The 19,633-nt window shown below is 58.0% G+C and overlaps 1 protein-coding gene across 1 annotated transcript in view; it reads left to right on the top strand.

The window, feature by feature from the left end:
- Positions 1-16,845, top strand: part of NKAIN1 (sodium/potassium transporting ATPase interacting 1) — a 31,331-nt gene extending 14,486 nt beyond the window's left edge. Inside the window, exons 2-7 of the mRNA XM_033080953.2 lie at positions 7,005-7,142; positions 7,446-7,526; positions 9,305-9,502; positions 10,162-10,222; positions 12,443-12,524; positions 15,076-16,845. Of these exons, the coding sequence (XP_032936844.1) occupies positions 7,005-7,142; positions 7,446-7,526; positions 9,305-9,502; positions 10,162-10,222; positions 12,443-12,524; positions 15,076-15,085 (570 nt within the window). The 3' untranslated portion in view covers positions 15,086-16,845. The remainder of the gene's footprint in view (positions 1-7,004; positions 7,143-7,445; positions 7,527-9,304; positions 9,503-10,161; positions 10,223-12,442; positions 12,525-15,075) is intronic.
- Positions 16,846-19,633: the final 2,788 nt, after the last annotated feature.

Raw genomic sequence — 19,633 nt, 5'->3', positions numbered from 1 at the left:
CCCCACCACAGACTTCCCAAGGTCACTGCAAGGTGAGGCTGGGGGGATGCTGAGCCCCAGCCCGGGATTAACGGGATCAGCCCGGCCCCTCCCGCGGGAACTGCAGCAATTCCCGGGGGGATGGAGCACGTCCCGAGGGCATGGAGCAGGTCCCGAGGGGATGGAGCAGGTCCAGAGGGGATGGAGCAGGTCCCGAGGGGATGGAGCAGCAATTCCTGGGGGGATGGAGCAGTTCCCGAGGGGATGGAACAATTCCCGAGGGGATGGAGCAGGTCCCGAGGGCATGGAGCAGGACCCGAGGAGATGGAGCAGTTCCCGAGGGGATGGAGCAGGTCCCGAGAGGATGGAGCAGCAATTCCCGGGGGGATGGAGCAGGTCCCGAGAGGATGGAGCAGCAATTCCCGGGGGGATGGAGCAGCAGTTCCCGAGGGGATGGAGCAGGTCCCGGAGAGATGGAGCAGCAATTCCCGGGGGGATGGAGCAGGTCCCGAGGGCATGGAGCAGGTCCCGGGGGGATGAAGCAGGTCCCGAGGGGATGGAGCAGTTCCCGAGGGGATGAAGCAGGTCCCGAGGGGATGGAGCAGGTCCCGAGGGGATGGAGCAGTTCCCGAGGGGATGGAGCAAGTCCCGAGAGGATGGAGCAACAATTCCCGATGGGATGGAGCAGCAATTCCCGAGAGGATGGAGCAGCAATTCCCGAGGGCATGGAGCAGCAATTCCCGAGGGGATGGAGCAGCAATTCCCGGGGGGATGGAGCAGGTCCCGAGGGGATGGAGCAGGTCCCGAGGGGATGGAGCAGCAATTCCTGGGGGGATGGAGCAGGTCCCGAGGGGATGGAGCAGGTCCCGAGGGGATGGAGCAGGTCCCAAGGGGATATCCAGCGCTGTGGTGGGGAGGCAGGGAATTGAGCTGCTTCGATCGCCTCGGCTTTCCCTCGCCTGGAAAAGTTTCCTGGCTGGGAGGCAGGAGGGGCAAAGGGATCTCACGGCAGCGCTTGTGGGATGCTGCCAGCAAGAGCTGGGTGTTGTGATAAAGCTCAGTAAAAGATAAATGCGATATTGTGCCAGTGTTAAGGAGATTTTATCAGAGGTAAAACAGTTAGAGCAGCCTGCTCCGGGGGAAATCGGGAATTGTGGTGTTTTCAGGGAAAAAACCCACACAATCAAAATTCCCGGGATTCTTTATAGGGATATTGGAGCCAAATGCACCCAAACCCCAGAGTTTGGAGCTGATGGGGCTCAGAGCTTTGTTTTAGGGGTGTAAATGAGGAGGAGCTTCCTCCTGAGGTGAGAATCAGCGGGAGGTGACCATGGAGCATCCCCTCTCCATATGGGAACACCAAATTCCATGGATTTCAGCCTTCCCAGCATCTCAGAGCCCGTGAAGGTTTGGGGGGAGGGAGGGTCTCTATGCCGTGCCTCAGTTTCCCCTTTCCTGTGATGAAGGCAGAACAGGAGGGGCTGGGTTTGAGCCTCTACATTTAGAGAAAAAAAAAAAAAAAAAAAAAAAGTATTTCTTGCCATTAGCTGCATTTCCCAGCCCTCCCAGTTGGAGCCCTCAGGGATGGACGGAGCCAGGAGCGTGGATGTGGGAGCAGGCTCGGAGGGCACCCAAGGGTGGCACCCTGGGGTCTCGGGGGGTGCCGGGGTGGGGACGCCCCCAGGGGTGCATCCCATGGAGCAGATTCCAGCGGGATCCCGGAGTGCCGCGTCCAGCCAGGCGCATCCAGCCGGGGCTGCGTTCCCATGGCAACGCCGCGGGATGCGGGAAATGAAATAAATAACTGGGGAAAGGGTGGGGAATCAAACGGGAGAGAGGAGGGAAAGCCGTGGGGGACCCCAAGTGTCCCCAGTGCCGCATCCCAGGGTCCCAGCTCCAGGAGCTCCCATCTGGGGGTTCAAAGGGGCTGTGCAGCCAGCAGAGCCCCCCAAAACCTGCGGCATCCACAGGGGATTGTCCCAGCTGGGGAAGGACCCGATTTGTGCCTCTTTCACCCCAATTTTTTTCTCCTGCCGGGGTCTTTTCCCAGTTGGGGCCGCATCCTGCTCATCCCCATCCCGTGCTGGAGAGGGATTGAGACCGCGGCGCCTTTAATTTCTTTCCGTCTGTGATTTTATGAAGGTTTTTGCAGATGGAAGTAGGTCAGGAACTTGTTTCCAAGTCATTAAATGAAGTCCCTGGGTTCACAGCGGTGTTTGCACCTCCTTAATAGCCAACCGTGCTCTGCTCTCATTTAAATCGCGGCCGATTCCCCTTGCCGGGGCTGGAGCCGCTTCCCTCGGTTCCTGGGGCTCCTCGTGAGCAAGGGAAGGCGTTGGCAGAGCCAAATGCCTTAAATTGCCTGAAAAAGAGGGGCCGGGGTGGGGAGGTGGGGTCCTGGAGCACCTTTGGGGTGGGAATCGGGCGCGGCTGAGCCTGGAGCCCCAGGGATGCTCCATCAGCCCCAGGGATGTGGAGAACATCCCTCCTGGATCGGACATGCTGCTGTGTTGCCAGACACTGCCCTGGGGGGTTCTCTGATATTTTTTCTGGGGCCAAAACCCCCAGAGATGTCAGAGGCTCAGAGACAGAGCGAGCGATGCTCTCGCAGCATCTTCGGCCGCAGCACGGGAGGAATCAAAGCGGCCAAATCTCTGCAAAACGCAGCGAAATGAAAAGTTAAATCCCTGGCGAGCCTCGGGCATATGGTGTGCGGGAGGAAATTACCCGGCTGCAGGATAATGACCCATCGGGGGGTCAGGAGCCCTGCCCGGAGGGGAGCTCAGAGCTCAGCCCGAGTGCAGATGCTGCTGCGGGGGTGAAGAGCAGCAGGGAGCCAGGAGCAGCATCCTGCCCGTCCCAGGATCCTGCCCAGGGCCAGCTCCAGATCCCGACTGCTCCAGTGAGAGCTCAGAGCCCCTTGCAGGGCCTGAAGGGGCTCCAGGAGAGCTGCAGAGGGACTGGGGACAAGGCAGGGAGGGACAGGACACAGGGAATGGCTCCCACTGCCACAGGGCAGGGCTGGATGGGATCTTGGCAAGGAATTGTTCCCTGGCAGGGTGGGCAGGGGCTGCCATGGAATTGCCAGAGCAGCTGTGGCTGCCCCTGGATCCCTGGCAGTGCCCAAGGCCAGGCTGGGACAGTGGGAGGTGCCCCTGGGATGGGATTTAAGGTCACTCCAACCCAAAGCGTTTTGGGATTCTCTGTTTCCAGGAGTGGGAGCTGCTGGGCAGGAAGGTGCTGGGTCTGGGATGTTCACCCAGCGCTTCCCTGCTTGGCTGCAGTCAGATTTCCGAGCTCAGTTTCTCAGCTGTGGTGGGGAAGGCGCTCCCTGGTGTCCCTGCAATCCCCCTGGCACAGCCAGAGCAGGATCCATCCCTCCCATCCTCCCCAAGGGGATTAAGGACTGGGGAAACTTGGAGTGATCGGATGGGTCTAAAAAAGGTGATTCAGGGACAGAGGAGCTCCTTCCCTCTTTAATTTGGTGCCAGCACGCTGGAAAAATCCCATTTTCATCCAACTCTGCCTGGTGCCATCTCCCCGAGCCCGGCTGAGCCCCTCAGCTCGTGTCCCCACGGGTGTCCCCTCCTGGCACTGTTCTCCCCTCACCCACGGAGGGAATTCGGTCTCTCCTGCTTCGATTTCGCGGTGAAAACAAAATCTTTGGGATGAGCGGGATCCGGCGCCGCCCCAGCTAATTGATGTGATTTGCTGCAAAGAGAACTTTTGGGGCCGATCGATGAACTCGTGAGTGTTTAATTAAGAGGGAGCCCTAAAACTCGTTGCATTGATCAGCCGCAGGTTTATCTTAATTAGCAGTGGGATGGCGTTTGCATCCCGGCTCCAGAGCTGGGAGGGGAGAGCGGAGTGTGAGCGGGGCTGGGGGGGCTGTGAGCACCGGGAATTCCCATTCCAGGGCAGCCTGGGGAGGATGCTCTGAGCCCCACGAACAATTTTGGGGGTGTTGGATGCTGCTGGGAAGTTTTTGTGCTCGGGGTGAGGCTGAGCCCCAGAGCCAGGGCTGGTGTCACTGAAGGGCTGGGGGTCCTGAGGGCCCCTCCCAGGGACATTTTATCCCCAAAGGATCGGGGACAGAGCGGCCTGAGGAGCAGAACTGAGCTCAGGGTGCTGGCTCAGCCCCACAATTCTCTGTGCAGGGTCACCAAACCTGCTGGAGGTCGTGCCTCAGTTTCCCCACTTGTGAAACACATGGGGATGTCCTTGAGAACCCTCAGCAGGCAGGGAGAGCTGGGGAGCTGCAGCCACGCTGCCTTTGTGCTGTCTCTGTGTGTCTCTTAACCTTCAGCTGCATCCCATGAGGATGGAAAAACCAAAATCTGCTATTCCCATGGAGGGAAAAAGCTGGAATAACACAGCCAGGGCGGGACCTGCTGGGCTGGCTGCAGAGCTTTGTGGTGCAGTTAGCAGTCCCTGGTCATCCTTGGGGAAACTGGGAGGTTTATGCCTAATTTTGCCTCTTTGGGATGGAGAAGGGTTTGGTTCAACTCCTCTTTCAGGCCATCCCAGCTGGAACTAAGGAGCCACACGGCTGTGATCCCTTCTGTCCTGGTTTGAAGGACAGGTGTCTGCTAAGAAATTCAGGAGCCTCTCTTTGAAATGGAGAATGTAAACCCCCTCCCTCCAAATTATTATAATTTTGAAATCAAGGGGCTTTCAGGCAAAGATATGGGAATAGGAATAACAGTTCTTTACTAGGGAAATTAAAATAGAAATACAGCACTACAAAGAACAAACCCCAAACCCTGACACAGTCAGAGTACAGCCTGACAGCCGTCAGTCAGGCAGGGTGTTGGCAGCAGTCCCATCCCATGGTGGCTGCATCCTCCTGCAGTGACAGATGTGGTTCAGTTGGAGCAGTGCTCCTGTACAAGGTGCAGTTTCCTCCCAAGCTCCAGTGGTGATGTGGAGCAATCCCGTTTCCCTCTGGAGTCCAGTGGAGAAAGGGGCTCCCTTAGTGTCCCAAACCCTCTGTTTTTATCTTGGTAAGAAATGTTGGGCTCTTCCCCCTGGCTGGAGCAGCTCCCAATGGGATGCAGTAATTTTATCAGTCCCACAGTGGGACTCAATGGCCATGAGCAGAAAATGACTGGCTGGAGGAAGGATGGGTTGTGAAAAGATAAAGAACACTGCCCCAGCTGGTTTCAATGGATGGCCCATTAGCAGAATATCTCCCATGGAGATCAGGATCACTGCCCCACCCTCAACAGATGGTGATAGAATAGATACCTTTTATCACACCCTGTATTGTAACCCCAGACCCCTTCCCTCCAGCTCCATGGGATGCCCTCAGAGGCTCTTCCCAGCCCCATCCCTCAGCTGGGAGCATCCCTGGTACCCAAACCTCCCATGCAGCTCCTGCTGAGCTCTGCTGACAGCCCCCAGATGGATGGGTGGCCATAAAACCCCGAGCACCGTGCTCCCTGTATCATTTATTATTTACATTCCTCAATTTAGGAGATTTACAGCCCGGCTGTGAGTATTTCCAGAGGCTGTTTCCTCTGAGAGTTTAAATAGCAGGGAAGTGAATTAAGTCTCAGTGCAAACAGTCTTGTCCTGGCCCCACGGGTCCAGGGGCTGCTTCTCTGTGGATTTGCATCACCTTTAATTAAAATCAGGGTCCTGCTGACACTGATCCAGCAGATCCTATCCCAGGGATAGGGTTTGGGATGGGATATCACAGTCCTAGGGTGGAGCTGAGCTAAAATCGGTGAGAGTTAGAGCCCTCACCAAGGAAATTCAATGAGTATTTGGAGTTTTATGCATGGGGAAACTGAGGCACAGCTGGTGGATGCACATCCTCAGGAAAAACTCAGGCAAGGACTTTCCCCACCTCATTAATTCCCCCCTGTAATTAGGACTCACTAACTCAGGCTGGGATGCTGCCTGGGACCCCCATGGGTTCTCCCCTTATTCCATTTGGGAGCTGCTGGTGAATGGAGGGGGGTATGTAAAACCCTTTTTTCCTGTGATTTTCAGGGAAAAATTCCCCCTTTTTCAGGCAGGAAATTGGGGAATGGTGCTGTGGGGAGGACTGGGGGCCCTGGAGCTCTCAGGGTGAATCTGAGGCAACTCAAAGAGTGACAGGGCAGGGCTGAGTAAGACAATGGAAAGAAATTTGGGGTTTCCAGGCTGCTGTCCCTGCACTTTGTGGTGAGCCAGCACCCTCACATTCCCTAAAACTTCCTTATAAGTTCTCTAAAAAACCATGGCCTCATCCAAAATCCCCATTTTTTAACTTAAACCCATCACTGGGTGTTCCAGAGCTCCCACCTCGCCTTTGCTCACCCCTTCTCGGAGCTAATTCTGTAATTAGGAGTAATCGAGGCGGAGCCGGCAGCGAAGGGAGCCGTGAATGAGCGCTGGGATCAGGGTGGGGAATCCACCCCCTGCAGCACGGCCTCGTTCGTGGCTTACAAATGATAACAGCGATCACAGCCCGCTGGATCCGCGGGGCCGGGATGGGCAGGAATCAAATACGGGAGCTGGAGGCTTTTCCCATCATAAATCATCCTCTGGGATGGGTTTCCAGCGGTGCCCGGGCTCTGAGTGATGGGGAAACTGAGGCACAGAGGCTGATGTGGGGTTGCATCTCCTTGCATTCCCCTTTTAGCTCCAAATATCCCAAATAACCGATGGGCAATGCATCGCACGGACATTCCAGCGACTGCAACCCGTTATCCATGGAATTCCCGGCAATTCCCGGCCGCTCCTCGCCTTCAGCACCGCGGGGCCCGGCCCTGATCCGGGTCCTCCTGTCCCCGGCCCTGGTCCAGGTCCCCTCCCCGGTCTGTTCCAGGTCCCCTCCCGTCCCCAGCTCTGATCCAGGTCCCTCCCCAGCCCTGATCCAGGTCCCCTCCTGTCCCCGGCCCTGATCCAGGTCCCTCCCCGGTCTGTTCCAGGTCCCCTCCCGTCCCCAGCTCTGATCCAGGTCCCTCCCCGGTTCTGTTCCAGGTCCCCTCCTGTCCCCAGCCCTGATCCAGGTCCCCTCCCCGGTTCTGTTCCAGGTCGCGGCGCTGGAGAGGCAGATCTTTGATTTCCTGGGATACCAGTGGGCCCCCATCCTGGCGAATTTCTTACACATCATGGCCGTGATTTTGGGTATTTTTGGGACGATCCAGTACAGATCCAGATACCTCATGATGGTAGGTACCGCCCTGGGGCTGCAGCAGCGTCACCCGGGGGTGGCTCAGCCCCAGGTCCCTCCTGTACCCCCGGGAGCTGTGGCTGCTCCATCCCTGGAAGCGCCCAAGGCCAGGCTGGACAGGGTTTGCAATGGGACAGAGGGAGGTGTCCCTGCCCTCGGCAGGGGTAGGACAGGGTCACCTTTAAGCCCCACCTTATCCATGGTGTGATTTGATGGTTCCACGATCCAAAGCCGGGCCCTGTGCACGCAGCGGGTGGGGCTGGAGCGGGGTGTCCGTGTCCTGAGCTGTCTCCTCTCGCAGTACGCGGTGTGGTTGGTGCTGTGGGTCGGCTGGAACGCCTTCATCATCTGCTTCTACCTGGAGGTCGGGCGTTTGTCACAGGTAACGTCCTCACCTTCCTCCTCTTCCTCCCTGAATCCTCCTTCCCTCCGTCCTTCCGTCCTTCCTGCTGTCCTGCCCTGGCGCTCCTCCTCCCCTTCCTCCTCCTCCCCTTCCTTTTTCCTCAAAAGTGCCCCACAAGAGTCCGTGGGTGCCCCCAGCCCGCAGCAAAGCGCCCGCCCGCATGCGGGGGATGGGATGGGACGGGACGGGATGGGATAATGGGATGGGATGGGATAATGGGATGGGATGCGATGGGATACACAGATTGGCAGCTCAGGCCAGGCTGGCAGCGGGCGGCCGCTTACAAACCCAAACTTAATTTCCTTTCCCTCCCCTGAGGGGATAAAGGAGAGGCGGAGCAGCGGGAGCAGGGATGAGCAATGGCAGGGAAGTTTGGGGCAGAGTCTCTGGCAGGGATGGGGAGGGCAGTGCGTGGGAGGAGCTTTATATTCCCAATTTCCCCGGGTCTTCTGGGGCTCGCAGCCGTGGCTGGACAGCATTCCCGGCTTTCGGAAATCACTCTGTAGCGGAGGTGAGGATGTGAGTGGGGCTGTGCCTTCACCACACCCTGGGCTGTTAAATGACAGCTTTTACACGAAAAAGAGCAAAGCTTCCCGCAGGGATGGGGCAGCACCGGTGCTTTGAGCACCCTCAGCCCAGGTCGGGGTTCCTGTGCCCTCCCCTGGCTCCGAGGCTGCTGGGACATCACGGAGGGCTGGGACAGCCGGCTCCGCTCTCTCCGTGCTGCCCCAAGCAGGGAAAAGCCTCCTGGGGATGTTCCATGGCTGGGAACATCTTCCCGAGTAGCTCCAGGTCATTTGGGGCTCTCCGGAAGCGCTGGGTGCAGCAGGATGGGGAGAGGGGGAGGATTCCCTCCCACCGCGGGGTTTTGGTGGAAATCCCCGGTCCCCGTCACGCTGCGATGGCACAGGGACAGCAGCTCCCCCTTGTCCTCCTCCCTGTACCTCAGCCACATCCTCCAGCTCCGCAAACCCAAATCCACTCGCTCCCTTTCGGGGTTTTTGCCGCCCCCGGCAGCAAAAATCTTTTAATCCCAGATTGGTGATTTCCTGCGGAGGAGGCACAGCCGGTGCTGGGGGCGCTGGGAGGGGTTGGGGGGTCCCTCCGTGGGGTGGGGGCTCCCCAGGGGTACCGAGGGTCCCTCCGTGGGGTGGGGGCTCCCCAGGGGTACCGAGGGTCCCTCCGTGGGGTGGGGGCTCCCCAGGGGTACCAGGGGAACTCTCATGGGGTGGACAGGGGCTGAGGGTTACCCCCCTTGCAGGGAGCTGCTCTCCAGCTGTTGGACAGGACACAGGCACAGCCCCAAAGCTCGTGAAGGGCTGACCAGGAGGGGACATGAGTCAGAGGGACCCTGCAAGGCTCCCCGGGGCTGGGATGAGGGCATGGCACCCCAAAACCCCAGGGGAAGCCGCAGGGGCTGCCCTGCACCCCTGGAACTCGCTGATGGGGGCTCCCCATGGTCCCATCCCCGGGATGGCAGGCGGCACCATCACAAAGAGCTGCTTCCTGCCACTCTGGTGACTGCACTGTGACACCCATCCTGTCACCTGGCCATCACCTGCATGCTGCTTGACCACATGGCCGCGGCACCAGCATGGGAGGAAGCCCCAAACTCCGGGGCTGCTGGCTGGGGTCAGGGACATGCCCTGCTCTGATCTCACAGAGCGTCCTTGCCTGGGGAAAACCCATTTTCTATCCAACCCTCCTGCAAAGAGCCTCGGATCCACCACCCGTGCCTCCTCCTCCCCCTCCTGCAGGACCGAGACTTCATCATGACCTTCAATACCTCACTGCACCGCTCGTGGTGGATGGAGAACGGCCCGGGCTGCCTGGTGACACCGGTGCTCAACTCCAACCTGGCTCCCGAGGACCACCACGTCATCACGGTCAGCGGCTGCCTGCTCGACTACCAGTACATCGAGGTGGTGAGCAGCGCCACGCAGATCTTCCTGGCGGTAAGGGCGCCCCTCCTCACCCTCCATCCCAAAAGGGAGCGGGAGAGGCGGGGTGATGGCACCGGGCTGAGCCGACACACGTTTGTGTCCCCCAGGGAGGAGCAGACAGAGCCCTGCCAGCACCCCCCAGGGGTGCTGCCCATCCCAAAACTTGTCAGGTTGGGGGCTGGATGCTGCAGGGATGGAGGAATCACTCATGGGAATGAGCCACTGGAATGTGCTGCCCCCTGGGAGGGACTGTCCTCAATCGCCGGTGACTGTCACCCCCTGTGGGGAGCTGGGAATGGGACACACCTGGAGACAGAGCTCCCTAAAACAGAGCTCTAAGGGGAATCGGGGTCCCCAAGGAATCCCCAGCACTGTGTGGGGCTCAGCACCCTCTGTGGGTGCCAGGTCCAGCTCCTTTAGAGTCCCTCCTTGTGCAGCTGAATCCATCCAACCCTGCTGCACCCCAAACTATCCGGGATGGGCTCTGGCTGCTCCCAGTGCCCCCAGGTCACTCCCGGGTCCCTCCAGTGCCCCCACGTCGCCCCCATGTCGCTCCCAGGTCACTCCCAGGTCGCTCTCAGTGCCCCCAGCCGTGCCCCCCCAGCCCCGTGCTGGTTGTGCTGCCCATCACCCCATAACCAACCTCTCCCTGCCCACTGTTTTTTTCCCAGCTCTTCGGCTTCGTCTACGCCTGCTACGTCAGCAAAGTGTTCCTGGAGGAGGAGGACAGCTGTAAGTGCCTCGGCTGGGGGTGACAGGGGCACAATGTCCTCGGCTGATGCCACCCTGAGGGGTGGCAGCTCCCCATGGGGTCTGGGGAAGCAATGCCCGGGTTCCAGGCACTGAAGAAATCCCTTTAGCTGGCTTTTTACCGCGTTTTCCCATCCTTGGTGAGGCAGAGGTGCCGGGGTGTGATGGGGCAGCCCCTCCCTCCCCCCCGACAGCCACAAGGGCTTGGGGACACTGTGTCCCCTGGGCTGTGTCCCCACAGCCTCCCCACTGCCAGGATTTCACTCCAAACCAGGGGTAAAACCAGCATTTTAGGCGAAGTGAAATCTAACTTTTCTCCAACTTGTATTGCTCTTGCTGACCTGACCCCGATCCCTGCAAACTCCCCTCGGGAAGTGCCCCGGCCCCAATCAACCAGGTGGCCGAGGCTGTGGCTGTGCAAGTGCATTAAAAGCTCCTCTGCCATTAATTAATTCCCACCAGCTGGCAGATCCCAGCCGGGCTGTGCCACAGCCCCCCAGATGTGCTGATCCCCGGGATCAGCCCCGGGATCAGCACTGGGATCAGCCTCCCAGCGGTGCCACGGACCCTCAGGCAGTCCCAGCCCATTCTGGGGCTGGAGCATCCCCGTGTTTTCCCTCCTTTCCCATGGAAACAAAACATCTCTGTGTGGAATTGTTCGCTGCCTGCGGGAACAGCTCCTTTCCAGAAGGGTTTATCCAGCACGGGCAGCTCTGGAGAGTGTTTGCACTGCCACAAACTCCCGCACCCAACACACTTTTAATATTAATGCTGCCTCAGCCCGGGATGCAAATGCATCTTTTTAATGGAATAACTTATTAGATTTGGAAATGGATGGATGGCGTCAAAATCGAGAGCTGGTGGAATTTTAAGTCGGGAAGGGAAGTATTCCGGGCGCTGGGGTCTCTCTCCTGGAGCTCTCAGCTCGTGGACACCCATGGATAACCCACCCCAGTGTGGGGTTCTGATGGGTTTGGGGAGCTGGGTGGTGCTGGGGATGCTGGAAGGGTTGGATTTCCCATCTTGGCTGCACCTGGAGCCCGTCCCTGTGCTGGCTGTGCCAAGGTCTGGGGACACACGGGATGATCTGGGAGAAGCTGAGTACCCGCAGCAGGGCACCCCCACGGCAGCCCCAGACACCCAGAGCTGCCCCAGCACCGCTCGGGATGAGGGGCCGGGCTCTGACACCGGGATCCCCCGGGAATGGGATCGGAGCGGGAGGAGCCTCCAGGCTGGAAATCTCAGCAGTAAAAGCTGATCCATCGTGCCTGCAATCCCCCGAGGTGACAGCCTCAAACGAGCGCTGATTCCCCCATAATTCTCTTTAAATGCCCACTCCACGGACAGGGAATTTCGCCCTCCCTGTCCAGCGGCAGCCCCGGGGCGGTGCCGGGGAGCAGAAGGGAACTGCCGGGATTGTTCCCGGTGTTTCCCGGGGTCATGCAGCTGTTAGCTGGGATGAACCCTGGCCGGGGATGCTGCTGTGCCTCCCCATGCTCCATCTCAGGCTGCCCAGAGAGACTGTGGAGTCTCCTCCCCGGAGGGATCCCAAAGCTGCCTGGATGGAATTCCACGTGCCCTGGGGGACCCTGCTCGAGCGGGGGTTGGACTGGGTGGCCACCAGTGGTCACTTCCAGTCTGATCCAGTTTGTGATTCTCATTTATTCCCCTGGGCTGCTGCCACCACCGGGAATGTAGCACCGGGATTCCCGGGATGCTGTGGCGATTCAGGATCACAGAATCATGGGATGGTTTTAAATCCCATCCTACCCCTGCCATGGCAGGGACAGCTCCCACTGTCCCAGGTGCTCCCAGCCCCAATGTCCAGCCTGGCCTTGGGCACTGCCAGGGATCCAGGGGCAGCCACAGCTGCTCTGGCAATTCCATGGCAGCCCCTGCCCACCCTGCCAGGGAACAATTCCTTGCCAAGATCCCATCCAGCCCTGCCCTGTGGCAGTGGGAGCCATTCCCTGGGTCCTGTCCCTCCCTGCCTTGTCCCCAGTCCCTCTGCAGCTCTCCTGGAGCCCCTTCAGGCCCTGCGAGGGGCTCTGAGAGTGTCCCAATTACACACTGAGAAGTTTTTATCCCTGGGGTGCTGCATTTCGCTGGGATGTAGCTGCAGCCCGGGATGTCCCACGGGTGCCTCGGGATGTCCCTGCTGCCCTTCCCCGCTCACCCCTCTGCTCTCCCGCCTCTCCCCAGTTGATTTCATCGGCGGCTTTGACTCCTACGGGTACCAGGCACCTCAGAAGACGTCGCACCTGCAGCTACAGCCGCTCTACACGTGAGTGCCCGGGCTGCTCGGGGCTGCGGGACCCCTGCAGGTGCCCCAGGGTGCTGTCACAGCTCACATTTGGGGCTGTGCATCCTCACCACAAATCCCCAGGCCCCATCCGGGCGGGGCTGGGTGGTCTGGGGAGGATCCTGCTCGTGGTTTATGTTCTGCTGGGTTTTGTTTGCTGAGCCTCCCCTGGCCGGTGCCCGGGGGAGCCACTCCTCTCCAGATAAGTGTAGCCGACTTTTCCTCGCTCTGCCTTCCCCGTTAAGCCGAGCTCGATAAACACTCCAGCGAGATAAGGCTCGCAAATCTAAAGGGATTAACCTCGTGTGGGCTCTGCCCGCTGCCAAAAATTAATTGTATTTTAAGCCTTATATGCAAATTCAAGGGCAGGCGATGCCATTGGGGAGGCAAAGAGGGGCTGGGGGTGGGGGGGACAAATCCATCAGTGACAGTGCTGGGCCCTCCCTGGGGACACTGACGGGTCCCGTGGGTGCAGGGGAGCACCCATGGGTGCTGTGCCCCTCTGCACGGAGCTGAGGCTTCCCTGGGAGCCCCCAGCCCCCTGGGTGTGAGTGGGACACAGGTGGGGACACGGATGGTGACATTGGCACTTCCCGGTGCCAGCAGCAACATCCTGGGGGTCGCTGGGGTGTCCTCCCCGCGCCAGCTGGGTGCCACCCTTGAGGAGACACAGGAGTGCTGTCCCATGGTTGGGACACGTCCCCTGTGTCCCTTCAGCCCTGCCTGCGTGGGACCGGGCAAAGCCACCGTGGGCAGAGGGCCAGGGGACCCCATCCTGACCCCCATGTCACCCCCAGGGGCACAGGGGATACCGGGGGGCTGTGGGCCCAGCACACCCCGGTGGCTGCGGGATCAGTGCTGAAAGCTGCAGGAACTGGGGAAATCAGCTGAAAATGGCTTGGAAGTGGTGGCAGCAGCAGTTTTACATCCACAGGGGACACAAAAGCTGGTGCCAGAGAAGGCTGGGGCTGTGTCACCAGGCTAGGGACACCCTGTCCCTAACTCTGGGGGACTGTCCCCTCCCTGTACCCTCTGCCACTGCCCCAGCTGCCACCCCGGCTGGGGGTGTGGGTGACAGCAGGACATTGTGACACTGTCCCTACTCGGCCAGCCCCGCCCTGTCCCCAGCAGCTCATTAATGACCCACTGGTTAATTAAGGCAGTTCTCATTTCCATCGGGGCCCCTCCATCAGGAGTGGCAGCTCAGGGACTCGGGGGCGTCTCTGTCCCCAAAGGAGGGGACACGTGGTGGCTCATGGAGAGGACAGGGACAGTGGGATCCCGCTGCTCCTCTCACCAGCGAGGGGACAAACAAGGGCTGGCCTGGCTCTGTGGGGCGGGGCACTCGTGTCCCCAGTGTCACTCGTGTCCCCAGGGTCACTCGTGTCCCCAGGCCAGCCGTGTCCCCAGGGTCACTCGTGTCCCCAAGGCCAGCCAGGCTGCAATTACAGCTCATCCTGCTGTCCCTAATTAGCTGTGATTAATTAATGGCAGCATGGGGAATGATTACAAGGATAATAGAAGTAGTAATATCATTGCTGTTATTATTATTCTTGTTGTTATTATTATTAACAACAACAACAATAATAAGGAGAACCTGTGATATAACAATGGTTTAATAATTGAAATTAATAAAAGATATTAACAAGAATAATAGTAATGGGGTAATAGTTGTAGTAGCAACTGTATTATTATTAATAATAATATTAACAATAGTAACAACAATAACAGGGAGAACTTGTGGGGTAACAACAGTTTAATAAATGAAATTAAGTAAGAGATAACAAAATAATAGTAGTAATAGACAGAGCTGTCTTATTATTAATAATAACGATAACAATATCAACAAAAATAATAGAGAAAACCTGGAGTAACAACAGTTTAACAATTGGAATTTAAAAACCTGTATTAACAGAAATAGTAGTAGTAGTAGTAACAGTTGTAGGAGGAGCTGTAGTATTATTATAATTATTAATAAAAGTAAAAATAGCAACAACAATAACAGGGAGAACCTGTGGGGTAACAACTGTTTAATAATTGAAATTAAGTAAAAGATAATAACAAGAATAATAGTAATACTAGTAATTGTAGGAGGAGCTGGTTGATTATTCATAGTAATAATAATAACAATAATAGGGAGAACCTGTGGGGTAACAACTGTTTAATAATTGGAAGATAACAAGAAGAATAATAGTACTAGCAATATTAGCAGTAGTAACTGTATTATTATTACTAATAATAACAGCAATAAAATTATTAATAGTAACAATGATAACAATGCTGATGATAATAACAACAACAATAGAAGCAGTAATAACAGTAATACAAATTAAATGAAATGATGGTGATAGACACAGCAAGAAGAGAGAGGAGTGAACACCACGAGGGAACAGCAGCCCTGCTCCCGGGCTGGCCCCAGGCGCTCGGGGACATTTTTGGGGGCGGGAGGAGAGCAGTGACCCCAGGAGAGGTCCCTGTCCCCACGGGGACACGCGGGGGGTCTCTCCCAGCCCCTCTCTTCCCTCTTTTCCAGCTCGGGATAACCGGGACCCCGCGGCGCCAGGACCCCGGCGGAGCCACCACCCCCGGCTGCCACCACCCCGGGCCGGGGGGGCACCAGGGCGAGCGCCCCGTCCCCTCCTGCAGCCCCGAACATCCCCAAGTGACGCCGGGAGCCGCTCAGCCACCCCCACGGAGCCTCCGAGCCCAAAGCACGCGGGACGCGGGGGCTGCGCCACCCCCTGGGGTCCGCCTTGGGGACATGGGGACACGCGGGGAGCTGGCAGCGCTCACAGGACACCGCCTGCTTCTGATTCTGCCGGCCTGGCTTTTCCTTGGAGCAGCGGGGAGCCCGGAGCGGGACGGGTCTGGGACAGGGGACAGCCTTGGGGACAGCGCCAGCCTCCGTGGGGTTGGGACAATCCCCCGGAGCTCTGGACCTGGGGTCACACTGGCTCCAAGCACGGGGATTTTGCTCCCTGCAGGAATTTTCCAGCCCCCCACTCCTGGATGAAGCAGCACTGAAGGGGCTCAGTGTGGGGTGCCCCGAGGAGCTGGATCTGCCCGTCAGCATCACCCTGACCCCCAAATTTGGGGACATGGGGGGACACACAGGAGCCCGAAATCCCCCTGCACCCCCTCCCTCCCACATTTTGGGGGCTTTGCTCCGACCTGGGAACAGCGACTGCTGCAGCACAGCCCCTTCCCGGCTGTTCGAACGGATCTGATGAATGTTTTGGGTTGCTTTGGGATTTCTTTTCCAATCATTTCTTTGGGTTTTGATTTAATTTAAAGTGCCTGAGTAGACTCTGGCTGAGCCGGGCCCCCCCCAAGGCTGACACCGTGCCTTCAGCACCGCTGGGACCCCCCCAGGGCCCCCCAAAACCTCGCCCAGGGCTGGGGGGTTCCTCCCCATGTCCCTTCATCCGTGGGGGGCTCGGTCCCAAATCCATCCATCAGCTCCAGTGGCACAGGGACATCGACGAGAGGGGAAGGAATTTTTGGGGGGTGTGAGGTGGGGTGGGCAGGGATTGCTCTGCAGAAGGAAGATAAGCTGGGAAGGAAAAGCCTTGGAAGGAACCAGAAGGAAAAAGGGAATATCCCAGATCCCCGCAACCTCCTCGGTCTCCTGTGCGGGACGCGGCTCCTCCAGGACCCCGGATCTGGCCTGGAGCCCGCCCTGCCCCCCTGGGAGCTGGGATTTCGAATGGATTTCACCTCCCAGCTGTTTCTCCTCCAGTGCCAGGGGAATTTTTACACCCTGGAATGGTTATTTGGCCCTTCCCAGCAGGGAGCCGTGGAAGTGCCACCGCCCGGAGCTGGGATGGGCTGAGCCCCCCCAGCCCCCCGACACCTCCAGCCAAACTGTGAACTCTACAGGCAATAATTTTTCCACCCTTTCCCCCTCTTTTTTCCAAGAAGAATGGTGGTTTTTTTCAGGCAGTGATCCCCCAGAACATATCCCCATTCCCAAGCCCCGGGGCCAGCAGCATCTTTAGGGTTTATTTTCCTCTCCAGGACCAAGGATGCTCTGCTGACCTGCTCTGGGATGGGATGGACACGCAGACACTCCCCTGCTCCCCACCCTTCGCAGACCCAGCAGGAAGCAGCAGGAAGAGCTCGCTGGCATTAAAGCTCTTGGGAAGAGCCTCCCTCCCCTGCGCTCCACGGGAGCCGGGCACGGTGCTCCAGGACCTTGGGTGTTTCTGTTCCGTTGGCTTGGTTTTCTATGAGCCCGTCTTTGTAACGTGAACCGAGGATTTCTTTTCTATTCTGTAATTATAAAAGTCAAAGGAAAGTTTCAGCTGGTGCTGTTCTGCTTCGGGGCACTTCCCTTCCCTGGGCAGTTCAGGTGATTAAAGGTAGGGGTGGTTCTTTAATTTTTTTTTTTTTTTTTTTAATTCTTGCTCTTTTTCCCTTCCTTAACACTGCCACCTCCTTCCTCAAGGCTCTGAATCCCCCAGACTTTTCTATCTATCTATCTATCTATCTATCTATCTATCTATTTATCTATCTATCTATCTATCTATCTATCTATCTGTCTGTCTGTCTGTCTGTCTATCTATCTATCTATCTATCTATCTACTTATCTATCTACCTATCTATCTAGATCACAGGATGGTTTGGATTGGGAAGAGACTTAATTCCCATCCTACCCCTGCCATGGCACCTCCCACTGTCCCAGGTGCTCCCAGCCCCAATGTCCAGCCTGGCCTTGGGCACTGCCAGGGATCCAGGGGCAGCCACAGCTGCTCTGGCAATTCCATGGCAGCCCCTGCCCACCCTGCCAGGGAACAATTCCTTGCCAAGATCCCATCCAGCCCTGCCCTGTGGCAGTGGGAGCCATTCCCTGGGTCCTGTCCCTCCCTGCCTTGTCCCCAGTCCCTCTGCAGCTCTCCTGGAGCCCCTTCAGGCCCTGCAAGGGGCTCTGAGCTCTGCCTGGAGCCTTCTCCTCTCCAGGGAGCACCCCCAGCTCTCCCAGCCTGGCTCCAGAGGGGCTCCAGCCCTGCGGCAGTTCCGTGGATCCCTCTGGGCTCTCTCCAGCAGTTCCAAATCCTTGATTTTGGAGGCTCAGGGCTGGTGCAGCTCTGCAGGTGGGTTCATTTCATGACCTCAGCGCTCCAGCTGTGGGTCCCATGGATCCTCTCCTCTTCAGCCCGTTCCCCTGCCCTCAGCACGGAGCTGCCTCTCCCCGAACACCCTCCCGGGCCCAGCCCAGCCCTGCCTGGCCCAGCCCGGCTCCACAGCGGGTCCCGCACTCCAGGAATTCCTCCCGCGGTGCCGCAGTTGCAGCTTCGGGCTCGCCGTGCCCGTGCTCTGCCTCCTGTGTCCCGGTAAGAGCGAGAGAGCATCAAACTGGAGGCTGGATGGGCTCCTTACAGTGGTTTTCCACTAAACCTTTAATTTCGGGAGACAACTTGACGTTCATAACCACAGGTTTGGTTTTACAGCCAGAATCGTCTTTTAAGAGCAGCAGGGGGAATTCTTCGAAACAAGCACAGGCCAAAAGCTGTCCCAAATGTCACCTGTGCCATGTGATGTCCCCACCCGAGCCTGGAGCTGGGACACGGGTGCAGTGTCCCAAAAAAAAAAAACATCCGGGCAGCCCAAATTTAAAATCCAGTGAGTGTGGGCATTGTATTGATACTCACAGACATGGGGCAGTCTGGGGGGCCTTGCTCTGAACCCCTCCCACGCTGGCCCCAGCCAATCCCTCCGTTCAGCTCCTGTCCCCTCCCGAAATCCCTGTCCCCTCACACAGCCCCTGTCCCCTCCCCACATTCCCTGTCCCCTCACACACTCCCTGTCCCCTCACACACTCCCTGTCCCCTCACACATTCCCTGTCCCCTCCCCAAACCCCTGTCCCCTTACACACTCCCTGTCCCCTCCCCAAACCCCTGTCCCCTCACACAGTCCCTGTCCCCTCACACATTCCCTGTCCCCTCACACATTCCCTGTCCCCTCACACACTCCCTGTCCCCTCACACATTCCCTGTCCCCTCCCCAAACCCCTGTCCCCTCACACAGTCCCTGTCCCCTCACACATTCCCTGTCCCCTCACACACTCCCTGTCCCCTCACACAGCCCCTGTCCCCTCCCCAAACCCCTGTCCCCTCACACACTCCCTGTCCCCTCACACACTCCCTGTCCCCCCACACAGTCCCTGTCCCCTCCCCAAACCCCTGTGCCCTCCCGACATTCCCTGTCCCCTCACACATTCCCTGTCCCCTCACACATTCCCTGTCCCCTCCCTGCCGGGCTGAGCTGTCATTACCGAGTCCGAGCAGCTCCGGGCTCTGGTGAGGAGCCCCCAGCGTGGCCGTAACCAGGAAGGGCAGGAAGAAAAACGAGCTGATTTTCTTCCATCCCAAGCCCGGCAAAGAAACGGCGGAGGAGCAACAAAGGATTAATGTTCCCTGCCGCAGCCGCCGGAGCCCGGCGAGTCCCAGATGTGAAGGAGTAAAAAAGCCGCTTTCATGGGCTCCCACAAAGGCATAGAGACGCTTTTGAGGGCTCAGGGATGCGCGGGCCCAGCTGGGCGCTGCAAGGTGTGCCGAGATGCAGGGACAGAGCCCAGCGGGGCTGCGGGTGCCGGGGGAGAGGAGCAGGGAAGTTCAAAGTGCTCCCCTTTGCTGCTGGTGCTGAGCCCAGCAAGGGACAGATTCGGGGTTTGAATCCTCCCGCTGTGGCTGCTGAGCAAGCAGGGATGGCTCTCCTGGAGTCACAGCCAGTGGAGGTGTGACAGCCCCAAGGACACCTCCTAAAGTCACATCACCCGTGACATGATGTGGGTGGGACAGCCCCAAAATCCCCAGCCCTTCATTCCTAGAGAAATGTTCTTTACAGTGCTCCCATCACCTCTGCTCCCAGCTGGAAGGTGACACGTGGATGGGTGTTCACCCAGAGGGGCACTGGATGGAAGTGCCACCTGCCTTGGGGACAGCTCTGGGGCCTTGTCTGCCCACCCTGGTGCAGCCACAGGCACAAGTTTTCACTCCATATATCTCTATCTCTCTTTATCTATATTAAAAATATGTTATATTTTAATAATTTTAATAATTTTAATAATTTTAATAATTTTATTTATATT

Source organism: Catharus ustulatus, chromosome 26 (genome assembly GCF_009819885.2).
Source record: "Catharus ustulatus isolate bCatUst1 chromosome 26, bCatUst1.pri.v2, whole genome shotgun sequence".
Lineage (NCBI taxonomy): Eukaryota > Metazoa > Chordata > Aves > Passeriformes > Turdidae > Catharus > Catharus ustulatus.
This window is presented reverse-complemented; position numbering and strand designations above follow the sequence as displayed.